At 38.1% G+C, this 18996-nt stretch overlaps 2 protein-coding genes across 6 annotated transcripts in view; both read left to right on the top strand.

Moving 5' to 3' along the window:
- FNBP4 (formin binding protein 4) overlaps nt 1-10481 on the top strand; it is a 35298-nt gene extending 24817 nt beyond the window's left edge. For both annotated transcript variants that reach the window (XM_033120268.1, XM_033120269.1), the window contains 2 exons: nt 6363-6520; nt 9415-10481. In XM_033120268.1, the coding sequence (XP_032976159.1) occupies nt 6363-6520; nt 9415-9505 (249 nt within the window). In that variant the 3' untranslated portion in view covers nt 9506-10481. The remainder of the gene's footprint in view (nt 1-6362; nt 6521-9414) is intronic.
- Nucleotides 10482-11715: 1234 nt separating this feature from the next.
- The window catches only part of AGBL2 (AGBL carboxypeptidase 2), a 32756-nt gene continuing 25475 nt past the window's right edge, over nt 11716-18996 (top strand). For 2 of the 4 annotated variants that reach the window (XM_033121935.1, XM_033121938.1), the window contains exons 1-6: nt 11716-12211; nt 12387-12522; nt 12765-12828; nt 13872-14003; nt 16383-16436; nt 17173-17355. In XM_033121935.1, the coding sequence (XP_032977826.1) occupies nt 12487-12522; nt 12765-12828; nt 13872-14003; nt 16383-16436; nt 17173-17355 (469 nt within the window). In that variant the 5' untranslated portion in view covers nt 11716-12211; nt 12387-12486. Of the gene's footprint in view, nt 12212-12265; nt 12523-12764; nt 12829-13871; nt 14004-16382; nt 16437-17172; nt 17356-18996 lie in introns of those variants that run through there. The other 2 variants (XM_033121939.1, XM_033121936.1) reach the window with 2 other exon arrangements.

An 18996-nucleotide genomic window follows, 5' to 3' on the forward strand; every position in this document is an offset into this window, starting at 1 on the left:
AGCAGTTAATTTAGGTTGTTGATCAATTTTTAGTTAATTTTTGTCTGTGGTGTCAGGCAAAAGTTCATTTTCATTCTCTTGAATGTGGACATACTTTTGTCCCAGAACCATTTATTGAAAAGACCATTCTTTCCCCATTGAATGGAAGACCATATCTAAAATTAATTTTACCATAGATGTATGGGTTTATTTCTGGACTTTGAATTCTATTCCATTGTTCTATATGCCAGTACCACAATGTTTTGTTTACTACTGTAGCTTTGTAGTATGTTTTGAAATTGAAACATGAGAGTTCTCCAACTTTGTACTATTTTAATATTGGCTATTCAGGCCTCCTCCTAAGAATTTACAGGTTAGTTTTCCATTTCTGCATCAAAGGCCAGTGAAATTTTACAAGGATTGCATTTCATTGTCAATTGTTTGGGTCATATTGCCATCTTAACTCTTGCAGCATTAATTGATTTCAAGTTTTTTTTTTTTTTCCCAAAATGTGTCAGAGACCCACAAGAAACAAAAAGTTGGTATTTTGACAATTTTATGTGTTTAATAATAATTTCAGCTGCTTTGTATATAAATGAATTATTTTTATGTATAAAAATTTTGGAGATATTCATTCGTATATATCCGACTGTCATGGCAAAAGGGTTAATACTGATTGAATCTCTCAATCCATGAACACAAGATTCCTTTCCATTTATTTAGGTCTTCAATTTATTTCAGCAGTATTTTACCGTTTTTCCCTGAAAATAAGACCTAACCAGAAAATAAGCCCTAGCATGAGTTTTCAGGAAGACCCGGTCTTATTTTCGGGGAAACACGGTATAGTTTTCAGTGTGCAAGTCTTTCACCTTGGCTACATTTATTCTCAGGTATTTTATTCTTTTGAATACTATTGTAAGAGGTATTGTTTTAATTTACTTGGATTTACCCTTTTATCATTATATAATGTTTTTCTTTATCTTTTATAACTATTTTTGACTTTATAGTCTATTTTGTCTTACATTGTTATAGTTACCACTGCTTTCTCGTGGTTACTGTTTGCATGGAATGTTTTTTCTGTCCTTGCACCTTAAATCTGTGTGTGTTCTTAGATACAGGGTGAAATGTCTTACAGATATCGTCAGTTGGGGTTTTGTTTGTTTGTTTGTTTTTAATCCATTCTGCCAGTATATGTCTTCTGATTGGAGAGTTTAATCCATTTATATTAATAATTATTAATTTAATATAACTAATTACTGATAGGTAAGGGCTTACTATAGCCATTTTATTTGTTTTGTGTATATCTTAGTTTTTTTTCCCCTTGTTTCTTCCTTGACTGCCTTCCTTTGTGTTTAGTTCATTTTATTTCAATGACATATTTTGATTCCCTTCTCTCTCATGTATATTCTATATTTTCTTTGCTATTACTGTGGGAATATGCTTAAGTTATAAGTCATTTAGCATTTCTTGTAGGGCAAGTCTAGTGATAATGAACTTCCTTAGCTTTTGTTTATCTCGAAGATCTTAATTTCTCCCTTATTTTTGAAGGACAGTTTTGCCTAGCCTGGAACTCTTGTTGGTAATTTTTTCTTTGATCACTTCAAATACATCATCTCGTGCAAGGTTTCTGCTGGAAATTTTATTACAATCTTATTGAGGATCCTTTATACAGACAAGTCACTTGTGTTTTGCTGCTTTAAAGATTCCCTCTTAGCTTTTGACTGGTTGATTATGTGTCTCAGTGTGGTCTTTTTGGATTTATCCTACTGGGAGTTCATTAGACCTCTTTCTTAGATATGTATGTCCATGTCTCTCCTTAAATTTGGGGAGTTTTGGGCCATTATTTGTTCAGATAAGCCCTCTGCCCCTTTCTCTCCTAGGACTCCCATAATGCGTATATTGGTGTAATTAATGATATCCTATAAGTCATTAGACTCTGTTCACTTTGCTCTGTTTATCTTTTTGTTCCTCAGACTCAATTTCCAATGACCTGTCAATTTTGGTGATCCTTTTTCTGCCTGTTGGAGTCTGCTGTTGAACTAATGAATTTTTCAATTCACCTGGTGTAATTTTCAATTCTAGAATTTCTATTTGGTTCTTTTTTTTATAATTATCTCTGTTGATATTTGTTCATATATCATTTTCCTGATTTCCTTTAGTTCTTTTCCTATGTTTTATTTAGCTCCTTGAGCACTTTTAAGACAGTTGCTTTAAAATCTGTCTAGTAACTGAAGCATGTGTTTCCTTATAGTTGGTTTCTGGAGATTTATTTTATTCCTTTGAATGGGCATTATTCTTAATTTCTTTGTATACTTTGTGATCTTTTCTTGAAAATTGGGAATTCGACAAAACAACTATCTCCCCTAGTCTTTGTGCACTGGCTCTGTATGGTGGAAGACGACCTTCATTAATGAGCCCAATAGGAAGGCTGTACATCTTTTGGGGCCTTTTCTGTGCATTTGTGTTCCCTGGACTTCTACTTGTTCTTTTTTCCCATTCCCCTGTATGTGTTTAGTTTTAGTTTTTATTTCCATAAGCGTTTCATACCAGCCTCTTCTGGGACCCTTAGGTGTTTTATTGTATTCCCCTGCCCATAACCTCTTGCCCTCAGGTGTCCACATGACTCTGCAGTCCCCCTCTGGTTTTCAGATGCTATAGCTCTTACCACTTCCTTTCACGCCTTCCAAATATGCTGCCATTCCTGCTTGAGCTCCAGGTTAGGCAATACAGAAACCAGAACCTCAAGCAGTGACAGATAGGCCAGAACATTTTATACATTCCACTCTTTTCCTTCCATCCTGAGGGAGGGAACTGAGAATTGGACTGCTTTATCCTAAGCACACTGAGGAAAGGGGTCATGTAAGTGCCAGCAAACAGGCCACAAAACTTGCAAACCGTTTGAGTGGCTTTTACTCAATAAGGTTGCTGCGGAGCTTTGACTCTTCCAGAGTTCTCACAAAGCCATTTTAGTCGGTCTGTGTTTGTTTACATAATGTTTCTATGGGGGAATAAGAGCCTGGAGCTTCATAGTCAGCCGTCTTTTAAACATCACACTCATGGACACCTTTGAATTCCCTAATTACCCAAAGAAACTTTATCCAAAGAAACTTTCTTAGCAGTTTTTCCTCCCAGTGTTGGTGCTCTGTTATCTGCCTCAACTGGGATCTTTTGCACCATGGGTCAGCAAGACAAATTCATTTGCCTTAAAATGGTTCAGGGAACCTTCTCAAATGAGTTTTAAGTTCACACAAAAGAGAGAAGATATTTCTGGGTTGAACCATTTGTCCAAGTTGGTACCATGGTTCCTAAGTATCTGGAAGTGAATATAAAAAACAACGGTGACAATTAAGACAGTGTCTTGAATAGACAGTTGTCAAGTAGCTTGACAGTTGTCAAGTAGCTTGACAGTTGTCAAGCTACTTAACATAGCATATACATTTCTCCTGAATCAACATACTGTTTTATCACCTCCATATCTTTATCTACTGGCCCCTCTGCTGTTCATTCTTTACACAATTAAATGTTAGAATGACCAGTGCTCGGGAATTACTTCTTTTATGAAGCCTTCCTTGTCACTCTTCCTCCACTTTTCCAAGAGAGGTAATTAACTACTTCCTCCTGTGTTCATTGAACAAGTAATATCTTTAGCCAGTCATGCTTGTATGGTCTTATAAATAATAGTTTTGAAAAATCCAGAATTTGAAGTTAATGTAACATTTTTACATACCTCATATCTGAAAACAAATGACCCTTCTCTTTATTATTAACAAGAATTTTTAAAGAATGTAAAATGCATACTTAATGCTTATAATGTTCAAGAATATTTGAGACCAGTATATTTTTTCAGTCTTTGCTGAAGAGTTTTGTGTGTTGCTAATATAAACTAAACAAAAAAAAGTTCTAGCCATATAATCATCACTCCTCTGACTGCAGTGCTTTCCTATTAAAAATGTGCTCAGACAGCCAGTGCAACTCTGGAGCCATGGTTTCAAATGTGATAGACAACACATAACTTCTAAAACAAAATTTATTTTACCATGACAGATAGGAGTCAAATATGCTGAAAATTCATGAAACCCTATAGAAGTCAAAATGAAACAACAGTGACTACTGAGATCTGTGGTTTTTAATCATGTGCGCACGTGACCATTATTAACCTATGTTACTTTTTACTCAGTTGCTTCCATGCTAACCCAGAATGGGCTGTGTTGGAGTTTGCTGGGAGGGTGTGTATGCAATGGGTCAGGTTGTAGGTGAAAGGACAGAATGAGATGTGGAAAGGTATGTGGAGCTGAAGGTCTTAAGTAAGCATGATAGATGGGCATTCATTTCCCCAGAAAGTTAAGAACTGTCAGTGACAGTCCAAAAATAGGTTATGGAGCAGGGAGCCAAGTAATTAAAAAAAAAAAAAAAAAAAAATAAGACTAAAAATATTAAGCTTTTTTTCTCAGATCTTTGGAGACTGAATCAAGAAGTTTGTCCCAAGTGCAGGCAGGAAAAAACATACCCATTTCTCATACAAGCACAGCATGCAATCACACCTGCCTCTTGAGTGCCTACTTGTTGTGCATATTGTGTAACCTGGTCAGGTTTTGAAGCACATAGCTCTACTCCTCTTCAAACACACAGGGATACAAATTGCTTTTATCAGTGTCTAATGCAGTGGCTCTGTAATGTCACATAACTAATCACGTCAGCACGTATATTTTGAATACATACATTGGTCAGGCATTCTCCCTAGGAGCATGGGATTTAGTAGTAAATCAGACAAATACAGTCTTGCCTTCTGTAGAGCTTCCCTCTGAGCAGATGCGGGAGAAGTGGAAACAGAGCTGGGGAGATAGATAAGCAAGTAAATGTTAGGTGTTTAAAATGCAGTGGGGGAAAAACAAGGCAGTGTATGAGGACAGAAAATGGTCTTTGGGAGGTGGTACTATTTCAGATAGGATGGTCAGGGAAGGCCTCTCTGCTATAGTGCCATTGATCGGAAGCCTGAAGGTGGTGTAGGCCAAGCCATGTTTATATGAGGTCTGACAGTTAAGTTCGTGAACTCATCCTAGAAAAAGTACTCCGTACCTCATTGCGGAATATTTCTGTGGTCACCGTTGAAGTACTCCCTTTGGGAGCTATGCACCGACACCAGCGCCTAGTCCATCCTTCAAAGCATTCTGGAACTCGTTTTCTGGAAAGGCCATCAGAGCTGTCGTCATATTACTGTTGATGTCCTGAATGTCATCAAAAGGTCTTCCTTTCAATATTTCCTTTATCTTTGGGTAACGAAAGAAGTCATTGGGGCCAGATCAAGTGAGTAGGGAAGGTGTTCCAACACGATTATTTGTTTACTGGCTAAAAACACCCTCACAGACAGTGCCATGTGAGCTGGTGCATTGTGGTAATTAAGAGCCATGAATTGTTGGTGAAAAGTTCAAGTCATCTGGGGACAGCCGGTTGGCTCAGTTGGTTAGAGCACAGTGCTCATAACACCAATGTCACTGGTTTGATTCCCACATGGGCCAGTGAGCTTTGCCCTCCACGACTAGAGTGAAAACAACAGCTTGACTTGGAGCTGATGGGTTCTGGAAAAACTCACTGTTCCTTAATATTACCCAATAAAAATTAAAAAAAAAAAAAAGTTCAGGTCATCTAACTTTTTCACACAGCCTTTTCAGCACCTCCAAATAATAGTAAACTTGATTAACAGTTTGTCCAGTTGGTACAAATTCATAATGAATAATCTCTCTGATATCAAAAAAGGTTAGCAACATCTTTGCAACAAGTTCACGAACTTAATTGTCCAACCTCGTAGTTCTACTTTTGGCAAGTTTCGCAAGTATTTTTTTACTACAGAAGTACATGTTTATTATAGACAGTTTAGAAAATAAAGGTAAGCCAAAAGAAGAAAAGTAAAATCTATTATAACTCCTCTTAGAACTAATCTTATCATTCATATTTTGATATATCTCCTTACTTTTTTTCGTATTTAATAGTTGCCATGACTTTGTTGCTCTTTCCAGAAAAGCTAGTCATTTGTTTCTCAGCTCTATTTTTCACTTCATGTCAATACTACATCTATTTAAAATTTGTCAACTAGAACACTAATTCTGAGGAGATAAGGGCAATAGTTTTGAATTCCACAGACTAGGAAGGCTAAAGGCAATTTTTCTAACCATATTTCATAAAATAACCACATCTACAGAGTTCAGATTTTTAATCAAGTGTTTGGTAAGAATGCAGAGTGGTATTTATTTTGTGTTTCCGTTCTTTTGATTGTAGAGTTAGTTCACTTAATTCCTTAGCACTAGGGAAAGATCCTGGTGTCATGCGGACGACTCATGTCCTTATTTTATGTAAATATGCCTTCTGACCGGTAACCTTTGTTACAGGCGAAGAAGAGTAAAACCAAAATGCCATCCCTGGTAAAAAAGTGGCAGAGTATCCAGCGTGAGTTAGATGAAGAGGAGAACTCCAGTTCCAGTGAAGAGGACCGGGAATCAACCACACAGAAGCGAATTGAAGAGTGGAAACAGCAGCAGCTGGTCAGGTAAAAGAAAAGAGACCACAGATGGGGGTGGGCTGTGTTCAATTCATAGAAGTATTTAGCTATAAAAATCATAGCTTATCCTTTTACAAAATCAGAACTATCAGAGTTGTAATACTTTCTTCCATGGTTGTTCATCTTAGACAAAGTGTTGTCTTAACACTTAGCATACCTGCAAAAATTGTCATCTCCATTTACCATCTAGATCCAATAGACCCTTTTATTTATGTTTAAAATTAACTTTACATAAATTTACAGAAGTACAAATAAAGAGGAGGGGAGAAAGCTTCATTAGAAATTTAAATAAGAATTTAAACATAGCTAACTCAAATTTTTATTTGTTTTCCTGGTTTTGAAAGTACATATGCAGAAATGAGCAACATTTCTTCAAATGCAACTAATTGCTCAGTTGTCATGCATAACCTGGAACATACTCACCTCATACATAGTGATGCCAGATTTCAAACCCACCTCTGATAGGTTCCAGCTTATTACTTCTGGCTCTTGCACTTGTAACATCCATAAATGCAGTACTTATGAAAATATTTGGGAGAGGATAGCCATTTTTGCTTCGTAATTCAAAACATTTTAATTTTTAGATACATAAATGGTCATTTATATACACAAATGACCAAAAATGGTCGTTCCAGTGATTTTTTTCCTAAAACATCTATTTCTCTCCAGTTACTACACACCTGCTTTCATCATTTGTCCACTTCTGAACCCTATCGAATAAATTTTGTCATACATTATCATGAAACCTGAAAGATGCCTGTCACGTCTTTTTAGGAAAATGAGATAGTTCAGGTTCTTGTTACACAATACTGGGTGATGAAGTTGTGCTTTTATTAAATATATATATATGTATTTATATATATAAATATATATATACATATATTTATATATATAAATATATATATAAATATATTTATATATGTGTATATATATTAAGATTTTATTGGGGAAGTGGAACAGGACTTTATTGGGGAACAGTGTGTACTTCCAGGACTTTTCCAAGTCAAGTTGTTGTCCTTTCAATCTTAGTTGTGGAGGTCACAGCTCAGCTCCAGGTCTAGTTGCCATTGTTAGTTGCAGAGGGCGCAGCCCACCATCTTTTACGGGAGTCAAACTGGCAACCTTGTGGTTGAGAGGATGCACTCCAACCAGCTGAGCCATCCAGGAGCTCAGCTGCAGCTCAGCTCAAGGTGCCACGTTCAATCTTAGTTGCAGAGGGTGGAGCCCACCATCCCTTGCGGGAGTCAAGGAGTCAAACTGACAACCTTGTGGTTGAGAGCCCTTGCTCCAAACAACTGAGCCATCTGGCACTGGCCCATGTGGGAATAAAACTGGCAGCCTTTGGCCTTAGGAGCACAGAGCTCCAACCGCCTGAGCCACCGTTGTTCTTTTTGAATGAGAATACTTCTTTTTTTGTCCTTAGACAATATTCACTCATCCATCTTAAATTTGAGAAAATTTATCTTGAATATGGTCCTCTTTTAAAACTTGTAGTCTGAGATTTTACTTATTTGATCAATTTTATCATAATTAGAATCTACAGTGCCACTATCTGTCTCTTTGCATTCATCTTCTAGTTTGTCTAATAATATTTGTGAAAGAAAAAAAGACTATGAAGATGTTGTCTCCAGACTTCTTTTTTACTTCCTTGAAAGGTGATGCACTATTTTGGGCATCATTATAAGAAAATCAAGGGATGGTGTCAGTGACAGTTTATTTCACTTTTGCATCATCCTTATACGTGATTCCATTATTTCTCAGTTTTTTATTATTTTAGTCTTTTTCAGTATTGCTGGGAATTGAGGAATGATTCTTACAATGATAAAATTAATAGGAAACTATTTCAAGATGATAGGGGAAATCACAAAGATCTTGTAATTTATCTTAGCTTATTTTAGATTTATGAAAGAATCCAGTGCAGCCATTCTAGTAATTCCAAGATAGAATTTATTTTAATCTATTTTTAAAATGATTGAATATGCCATGAGATATCAAGTCTTACGAATAGAACTGATTAAAAGAATCTTAAAAATGTTAGGTCCAAAGGTCCCTGATGGTATATTGAAGGTTAAATATATCTTCCTTAAAGAATCATAACTCCTAGGAGCCAAGAAACATTTTTTTTTTTTTAACAGGACTTTATTGGGGAACAGTATGTACTTCCAGTATGTACTTCCAGGCCTTTTTTCCAAGTCAAGTTGTTGTCCTTTCAGTCTTAGTTGTGTCGGGCGCAGCTCAGCTCCAGGTCCAGTTGCCGTTGCTAGTTGCAGGGGGCACAGCCCAACATCCCTTGCAGGAGTCGAACCGGCAACCTTGTGGTTGAGAGGACACGCTCCAACCAACTGAGCCATCCAGGAGCTCAGTGGCAGCTCAGCTCAAGGTGCCGTGTTCAATCTTAGTTGCAGGGGGCGCTGCCCACCATCCCTTGCGGGAGTTGAGGAATTGAACTGGCAACCTTGTGGTTGAGAGCCCAGTAGCCCATGTGGAAATCGAACCGGCAGCCTTCGGAGTTAGGAGCATGGAGCTCTAATCGCCTGAGCCACAGGCTGACCCCAAGAAAAACTTTTGCAAGAACATATTTTATTCCTTCAGTGTGGCTTTAATGGTTACTGAAGATATGTAAAAATAAATATGCACATGTATATAAAACTACCTGTATATAAAACTATATAAAGTGTGGTGTGTGTTGGGTTGATGCATCAGAAGAAATTTGATGAAGAATATGCTGGTACTTAACTGAGAAACCTGAAGCATTTTCATGAACCTAGATGTGATATATCAGATTTTTTGTTTCAGTTAAAGAAGTATTTATTTGCTAGGAAATGAGCAGTTTTATTTTTTTTTTTCTTTCCAGTGAAGTAATCTTTGTGTTGTTTTCACAGTGGCATGGCAGAAAGAAATGCTAATTTTGAAGCTCTTCCTGAGGATTGGCGAGCAAGACTGAAACGAAGGAAAATGGCTCCAAACACATAGTTTTTTAAAAAGAAAAAATTTTTTTATTTTTATTATTGATTTTTGTGTCTGTGTATTCAGTTCAGAGTCTTAACCAGTTTTACTGTTGTCAATAAACTGTAAATGTTATGAGGGAGACCATACGAATTTCCTGACGAGCATACACATAAAGTTTTCACGTTTGTGAAACGTAATTTTTTCTGTTTTGCTGAAGGGTGAGGTGACTGAATACTTTGACCTGGCTGCCTTTGTTTTCCCAGGGGCAAACTCAGCATGTCAGGTACATTAACCTCGTCAGTGTCCTACATGTGGCTCATGAGTATGACACCTCTGTAGAGGACTCACTGACAAAGAGTGGAGGGTTTTCCTGCATAATAGAGGCTCACTTAGTCCCTAGTGTGGCACGCTCTCCCTCTAACTTCTACTCCAGAACAAGTGCAATTAAGAAGGCAGCTCTGTGTTCTACCTTGCTTAAGTGGGATTATCAGAATCTCTGACCTCTTCCTCTAGACTGCCACCCCTGAAGTGCTGAGGTGTATCAAGTCGTTAACCTTGTGCTGACAGATGGCCACACTCTTTAGTGTGTTCTTTCTCACAGATTCTAGAACTGATAGCTCATTCATTTCATACACTCAGTGAAATATTTAAATTCCAATACAAGCAGCAGCAGGTGTTCATGTCTTTGATTTTGAGAATTTCCCCCTCAACATCTGTGGCAGTAAATATAACAAGAGCCACTGTATGTATTGATGTGTCTCCATTGTCTTCACCTTATTCCGAAACTCAGCTCCCTTTTACGTGTGAACGTATTTTCCTTAAAATTCCAGTATTTAAAAAGCAGTTTACTGTTCTGTACTTTCTGTTGTATCACAATCAGGTAAAAGTCACTTTAAACTGAAGAAAAGGCAAATTGTTTTAAAGCTGTTTGTATTTCTCCAGTTTCTGACCTTGTAAATTTGTATATATGCATTAATAAAGCTTTTTTTATACTTCTGAATGGTTATCTTTTTGCTCTTCTAAACCTGTTACTCAGTGATTATGTAACCAAGACTTTTAAGTCAATTCATTGTTTTTCCTAATCAAATAGGGTCTGGTATAAGTCATGTGCAAACATTAAAGAACAGCTCTCAAGAAAAGGAAGAGCAAGCAGCAGGCTCTTGTGTCTGTGGGGGTGGTACGGTGAGGGGTCTGAGGGAGGGGAGGGTTAGAAAAATGCTTCTAGTCCTAGAAGGAACTGTGTGACTTAAATTTGGAGTTCATACTCTCTAATATTAGCTAATGTTAACCTACTGAAATCCTGTTAATTAATAATGTGGTTAACATTTTGAAAAAGTATTTTTCCCCTCTGATTATAAAAGTAAAATATATATGGTTATATTCATATAAAGTTAGCCAAAGATGACAATAGTTTGAATTTTATTCCAGTATATTTATATGCATATAATTTAAAATTTTTGCCAAACCAGTTGTGTTGGATTTTACTTAAAACCATTATGCAAATATTGGGGTGACCATTTTGTATATACCTTTTTCCCCTGAAAATAAGACCAGATCTTACATTAATTTTTGCTCCAAAAGACACATTAGGGCTTATGTTCAGGGGATGTCATCCTGAAAAATCATGCTAGGGCTTATTTTCTGGTTAGGTCTTATTTTCAGGGAAACACGGTAGTTTTTATTGTAATTGCATAAAGCAAATATCTGGAAATAAGAAGCCGTCAATTAGCTGTAAAAGCAAAAGCTTTAACAGTATTTATTCCAGACTTGTAGGAATTTCTACAGAGCACCACTGCCTTTGTCATTGTCCTACCAGAATGCTTTTTTTTCTTCTAATCTGATAATATAGTAGTCAAAATACGTGGTTTTAACATACTTTCTTGTATTTTTGCAATGTAGAAAGTCATTTTTCAGTTCTAGCTATACAAGGTGAAAGGAGAGCAACACCCTTTGAGCAATACTTCAGTTATCCAAAGCTAAGGACCAGTAAAGAAGTCTGGAATATGTTGAAGACTACTGCCTTTGTACTCATCAACCCAATTTTGATTTCCCAGAAGCTAGTCTGCAATACTGTATGAAAGGAAGGAGTCTGAATCAGCAGCTCGTGCTGCGACTACGCTAGTCGTCAACTTTTCCCAGGGTTCACCACCCTCTCTTTGGAGGCGGGGCCTCGCTCCCCGGAAGCTCTCAACCGCCCCGCCTTCCCCCTTCCGTTTCGCAGTTGCTAGGCTACCGGGACCCTAGCTGGAAACCATGGAGCGGTGATGCGGCGGTGTCCCTGTTTGCCGCGTGTGCTGCTGGGCTTCTCTACCGGCTGTGTTAATGGCCTCCCGCTTTGTTCAGGCTTTTCTGCTCCTGTAGACGCTGCACCCACACCTGCTGCCTGGGTCGGACCGGAGCGCGGAGGCAGTCGTGACCTTTCTTCCCTTCTAGGAACTCTGCATCCCTCTCCCACCCTCTGGAAACTTCCCTTCACTACCTTTTCCCAGACCAGGAAGCCCTGAACCTTTGAATTTGGTTTTCAGAGCCCACTCTCTGGGCTCCTGACATTTATTTTTCATCTACCCTGAGACAACTCGCCAGCTCCCTCCATCCCCGTTTTTTTCACTTTCCTGCGGCGTCCTAGTGGTGGGCATCTCCCTCTTCAGGGAGAGGGAAGCATGGGGCCTGCAAGGGTCCTGGCGCCTCAGGAGGAGGCTGAAAGACGTGCTGCCCTTCCTGATTCCTCAGGTGCACCTCCGGGCCTCATAGTGGGAACCGCCAGGCGGGACCTTGTTTGCTGAGTTGGCAGAGAAAAGGGAGCGATGTGGCAGGATTTCCTAAAGGAACGTGGGAGCTGCGGAAGTGGAGGGTAGGAGTAGTGAATATCGGCAGTTTTTTCAGTAGTCCTGTTCTGGTTTTTTAGCTGCTTCTCTGTAATCAGCCGCCCTTTTGGAAATCGGGCAGGGGTTGTGGCTGGATGCACGTGTCGCGGACCGGTTGTCAGTGTACCATACAGAAGTAACATGTTCCCAGCGTTGGAAACAGAGCTAAAGCAGGAGGTGGGTACACACCCCTCTCCAGGAACTCCACAGAAGTCCAATACTAAATCAGAAGGTATATTCTGGTGGCAGCTTTTTCTAGCTGGAGATCTTGATCCCTAAGATAGAATAATTCGCATGAATCTTTCACTGGATTTGTTTACAGATTCACTGTCCTCTGCAACCATGCTTGTGTATCTTTTATTAAGAGTTCAGTATTATTTGAAAGGGCTTTCCTGACTCAGATGGCTTTCCTTTCGCAGACTCTTCCTGATCCCTATGAAGACTTTATGTACCATCACCTCCAGTACTATGGCTACTTTAAAGGTAAATAGCTCATTATGAGTAGCATCACCTTTCCTGGGTTCGTGAAGTAAATTGTTTGATTAACTGGGGGAGTTATGCTTGGATAAACTAATGATGAATTTTTCCAGCACCGTTAGTGAAAGGTATTTCCTTTCCCCATTGATCTGTTATGTCACCTCTGTTGAGTGTTCATAGATACAAGGGTCTTTTTGTCTGTCCTTGCACTAACACGAGTACCACCCTTTGTTAATTACGCTATATGGCATGAAAATAGTCTTGCTATCAGGAAAAACTAGATGTCCTCCAATCTTGTTCTTCAAAAGTGTCTTGGCTATTCTTGCCTTTTTGTATAATTTTAGAATTGGCTTGTGATGTTTAAAAAAATTATTGAGATTGCATTGAATCTATAGAATTTAAATTCACAAAAACTGAGAATTTGCCAATACCCGGTTCTCCAATCTATGAATATAGTGTAATTCTCCATTTTATTTAGGGCTTCATTAATGTCACCCAATAAAGTTCATACCTTTTTTCATAGAACTTCATATTTTTATGCTATTATAAAGGGTATCTTTATAAATGTTGGTTTTCTAACTTTGTTCCTGGTATTTAGAAATAAAATTTTTATATTGATTTTATTTCTAACTATCTTGTAAAACTTTCTTATTAACTATTTCATTTTTTAAGTGATCACTAATTTGTTGACAGTTGAATTTCCAGTTTGCCAGAGTCAGCAGAGCCCTCAGGACAAAGCAGCTGTGGGTATCAGGGCTCCCCTCCCAGTCCGAGTACCAGCCTTCACTTGGCTGTGACTCTCTTGGCTGCTCTTGTAGCTAGCATGCTGCTATACTATGCTGCTTCTCAAGTCTTCTTACTGTAAAATGGAGAAAATGATGTCTAACCCAAGTAAATTGGAACGTGAAAGCCCTCTGGAAAATGGGATGTATTCATTGTAAAGGCCTGTGGTGATGGGAGTTTGGTAGCAGTGGTTTTGGTATTGACTTAGATGTGAGAGGTGATGAACTAGCCTTCCAGCACCTTTTAATTAAGCTTCCTGTTCTTAGCTAAGAGGGACAGTTTACCAGACTCTGCTACGCACCAGCGTGCTTGGAAGAATAATCCCCAACTCGTCTTGACTGGCTCTTTTGGGGAAAGAGATTTGATACCAGACCCCCTGCAAAAGAAGAAGCTTCTGTGTGAGTAATAATCAGTGTGTATGAGCCCCAGAGCCCTCACTGCCTTGAGCAAATGCTCCAGGTTTTCAGGAGAACATGGCCTGATGTAAGAGAAGCCAGAGGAGCAGCCTTGGCTACTATTTCTGGCATCACTCAAAAAATGTTCTCCCTAGATCTACTTTGGATTGTAGGCTTAAATTAAAATACTGTACATGCTGGATTATCTTCCTCCCAATTGTTGGAAATTTTGTTAAGACTCTTTAGTCAAGAGTAAAACATTGACTTTTCACTCAGTTTTGATAGATATATTTGTTAAGGCTCTGCATAAGAGTGATGGAAACCAATTCCAGCTAGCTTAAGCAAAAGTGATTTTTCACAGGGATTCCACAGGTTTCTTCTAGAATCTAAAGGCAGGAATGCAGTTGAATTTCTCCCTCAATATCTACATATTCAACCAAATATCAATTTCTCTTTGCTCCATGTCTTCCCCTTCCCCAGTCCATTCTACCGTCTTTTCTCATTATTGAAACAGCCTCATAATTGGTCTGCTGGTTTCCTCTCTTATTCCATGATGCCCCTTTCCAATGCATTTACCACACAGCAATTGTTTTTTTTATTTGCAAATCTGATTGTGTCCCTTTTCTAGTTAAAACTTTTGAATGACAAAGACCCCAAAGCCATAAAATATAACATTGGTAATTTTTACAGCAAGGATTTAAAGTTCTGTATTGAAAAATGTACCATCAATAAAGGAAAAATAACAAACTGAAAATAAATATATTTGTGACAAATACATCAAAGGATTAATTTCCTTACCATAACAGCTCTTACAAATCAATATGTAAAAGATGACCAAATAGAAAAATGGGCAAAAGACATGAGCAAGCAGTTAACAGAAAAACAAACATGGACAGTCAATAAGCTTTATGACAAGATGCTCAGTTTCACCTCTAATTAAAGATACAAATCAAAATGTCAAGGTACCATTTTTTAAATTACGAGATCTGGGCAAAAAGAATGTTTTAATTGTACCTAGTATAGGTAAAGGTATGGGGGGAAGACTCTCGTACACTGCTGTTAGAAATGTGGATAGGTAGACTATTTTAGGAAGGCAATTTGGCAATACCTAGGAAATTTAAAACAATCCTTAACCCTTGATGTAGCAATTCCATTTTCTGTTATGTATCTTACATGTTTGCTCACCCCAGTGCCTGGAAGGCTCTTCCCATTCTGTGTCCCAGACCTCCTGGCAGGGAATAGAAAGGCAAAGGTTGAATAAAGAACACCACTGGTCTGGGTGGGATAGCTCAGGCTCTAGCTGACCGCTCCCCCATCAGTTTCCTCCTGCCCTATTTGCTGACATTCAAAATAACTTTATAAGAAACAATTGCCAGTCTTTATGTAATAAAAAAAAAAGTGCAAAACCAGCTTGTAGAACTAACACAGCCATGTGAATGAGTTTTAGAGTGTAATTGATCATTATTTTCTGTTTTGACCATTGGAATGAAAAAAATATTTTTTATCTTTATAGTAGCAAAGCATTTTATTATGTATGTTTTTTATAACTGGAAATGTACAAGGGCAAGAAGGATTGAGTTACATTCAAATGGTAGAAAAAAACACAAAAGGGCAACTGAAAGCTCTCCCTACTCTCCCCATCTAGCTGCTGTTATTCTTTTCAGGGGAAAAAAATCCTTGTGTGTGTATATATTTTTTTCTCTTTAATTGCTCACAGGGGATCCTATACACAGTCTTTACTTTGATTTTTTTTGTGTAATAAAAATCAAAAAAGAACCTTTCCTATGAGCACAAAAAAAAATCTACCTCATTCTTTTTAAGGAAATCTATAGTATTGCATCTCATTGATATGTCATAATTATTTTAACTTCCCTTTTGATGGATGCTTTGGTGGTTTACATTTTTTTTGTTATTTGTACAGTGTTGCAATGAGCATCTTGATATATGTATCTTGATGAACTTTTGTGAGAAAAATCTATAAGGTAAATTCTCAGCAGTGGGATTCCTGGATCAAGAGTCTGTGTATTTTAAATCCTGCTAGGTACTGCCAAACTGCTTTCCAGAATGGCTGCCCCAATTTGCTTTCTTGCCAGCAGTTTCTGAGAGAACCTGCTTACACTTTTGCCAGGATGAGTGAAAAAACGTAAATGTTTTTCCTATTACGTAAAAACCTGATATCTCCTTGTCATTTTGATTTACATTTCTTTATGAGTGAGATTGAGCAGCTTTACCATATTTTCACTTCCCTCACCCCAAACAGTGGGGAAAAGATTTAGAGATAGAAAGACTGGGGCCCAAAGTGGGAGTGGTGGGGAAAGAGGGCTGAAAAAAGAAAGGCAAAGATCCCTAAGACAAACCGTGCCTCCTCCTTCCTCTTTCTAGGGCCTACCTGTCTATCTTCAACTCTGCACAGACAGATAGAAGCTATGAGTAGAGGTATTTCATGTCCTTCCGGACCAGAAAACTCAAACTCCTTTATGGGAACACGTCTTCACCCACTGTTCTCTCCACCAGAGATCAGAATAACCACACCAAGGAGTTGTCAGCCTTTTCTTCCCCCTTTCATTTTCATTCTTCCTATCATTTCCTTTCTTTTCCTCCCTTTTTTTTTCATTCTCTATTTCCCAAGAGCTCTTCTTCTCTCTCTTCTGACCATTCTTACTCCTCTGCCCCCCCTTTCATCCTGTTTTAAGTCTCTCTGTCCTTTGAATGGTTATATTATGAACTTGAAATTTAATTTGTAGATTGTCTCACTGTAGTTAAAAGTTTTATTAGCATTTTTCTAAAATGAGAACGGGTGAATTAAAAGTTCCCTCTTGCCTCTAAACAAAAGTAATAAAACACCTGTAACTTTTTATTCATTTGTAATCCATTGTTGAAATGTCTTAGCCCCATTAGCTCTGATTTAAAAAACAAAAAAGTTTCTTTTAACTTACTCTTAAAGCTTTACATTTAAATATTTAATAGACTATGCAGAATTTTAACTTAACAGTTTACAGTTTCGATGCTGGGCTAAATCTCCTTGAAGGAGAAACATGTCCTAGGATGGCACATCTGTGCCCATATTTCAATATAGTGCTTAAGTAATGTTACTTAGTTGTTACAGCTGGGCAGTAAAGTTCCAAGGAGGAGAAAAAGGAAGTGGTTCATTCTTTCCCGTTCCCTTGGGCAGATTCCTCTATGCTGACTTCACACCTCAAGAGCAGACAGCTTCTTCATAATGAGTTTGGTGAAGCAAACCCACGTCTTCGAGAACCCCGAGATCTCTTTGGCTTTTTCTCTGGTAGTGCGCCACTGCAGGCTCCAAGATGGCCAATAGAATGTGAGGTCATCAAGGAAAACATTCGTCATATTGGTAATGTGACTCACGTGTCATGGTCTTCCTTTTCTGACAGACTTTGCTAGGAGACCTCAAAGTCCTGCGTGCAGAAGTGCAAGGCAGGACAGTTTGAACATCCATTAGCTCACCCCAAAGGGATCGAGCTCTGGGAAACTGATATACACTCACCAAAGTCAAAAGTTACACTAATGTGTAAATGAGAATGTTTCTGAGTGCATGGGACTGGGAGGATACCTGCTAGAGGCCAAAATATATTAACACTTAGATCTGTTTTCTAGATTATGCCCATCTCAGTATTAACATGCTTGGTTGAGTTTTGTAAAAGTTGTACTTTACCAGCCTTGGTACGATTAACGAACATTGTATTAGGTTGGTGCAAAAGTAATTGCCGTTTAAAAGGTTAATAATTGTAAAAACCGCGGTTACTTTTGCACCAACTTAATATATGCCAGAACATAGTTTTTACTGTTTTTAATTACATTTTGAGTTCATTGGAGTTTTTTATAGGAATGGTGGGGACTTTTTTTATGACATTGCTGGTTTTATCTTTGAGCTATTGGTTCAGGTACAAGCTTTAGCGTTTATTTTATGAAGCATTTTCAGAAGTAGGTTGTATTGAAAAGTGGGGAACTTTTCTAATTGCTGGAACACTTACATCTACCAAACATTATGTCTCTGCTTTAGACTGCTGGATAAACAATAGGCTGTTACTTATTTTCTCACTTCCCTCTTAAAATATTTATTCAGTACATATCTGTTAAGCATCTACCATAAGCTAAGTACAGTGCTTGGTAATAGAGAAATAGTGATAAACAAGATGGAGGCATCTATATCTCAGACACTAATGAGAAAGTTAAAGATATAACCAGGCAATTGCATAGAGCTTAGTCCCTTTGGGAACGCTTAACCCCAGCCTGGAAGATCCGTGAGGGTTTCCAAGTGGAGTTGACATGAAAGCTGAGATCTGAAGGATGAGTTAGAAGTGATCCAACTGAGACGGTAGGAGAAAAGTGTTCCAGTTAGAGTAAACAGAAAAAGAACATGGCGTATTTGGACAACCATGGATCATCGAGCATGAAAGACAAGTGATGAAGCTGAAAGTAAAGAGGTGGGCTCAGTGTCTTAACTGGGGCCAGAACTGCTGTTTGGGTGTTTGGAAATGTGTGTGTTGGTGGAGGAGCATTTTGAGTTGGCACAGTAGCTGAAAAGTCTTAAGGTCATCTGTCCCTCTCCTGTAAAATTTTTAGATGAAAGTCCCAACTTGATGTGGCCAGACAATGGGATTTTGCTATCCTCTTTATTAAACAGACTAAGAATTCCTGGGAGGATTTTGGACTCAGTTCCAAGAGGGGGAAAAAACTAGTGGGAAACTGAAATTTAATGTCCAAGTTATTGCAGTGGTAATCCACTAAGCCACTAAATCTTTTAAAAAGCAATTTTTAATAAATTTCAAGGAAATTTAATAGCAAGCACCTTCCTGTTTAAACCAAATTGTCAAAGCCTCATCACTCCCGATCACCTGTAAAAAAAAAGAAAGTGGCATTGTCTTTTACTGAGTTGCGTCTTTATATGCCCTTGGCTTTCATCAGTGGCTACTGTACTTAAATGATACTGAGAAGTTGCCCAAGTTCCATACGAGAAATCTTTTAGAATTGA

The sequence above is a fragment of the Rhinolophus ferrumequinum genome, chromosome 11 (assembly GCF_004115265.2).
Source record: "Rhinolophus ferrumequinum isolate MPI-CBG mRhiFer1 chromosome 11, mRhiFer1_v1.p, whole genome shotgun sequence".
Lineage (NCBI taxonomy): Eukaryota > Metazoa > Chordata > Mammalia > Chiroptera > Rhinolophidae > Rhinolophus > Rhinolophus ferrumequinum.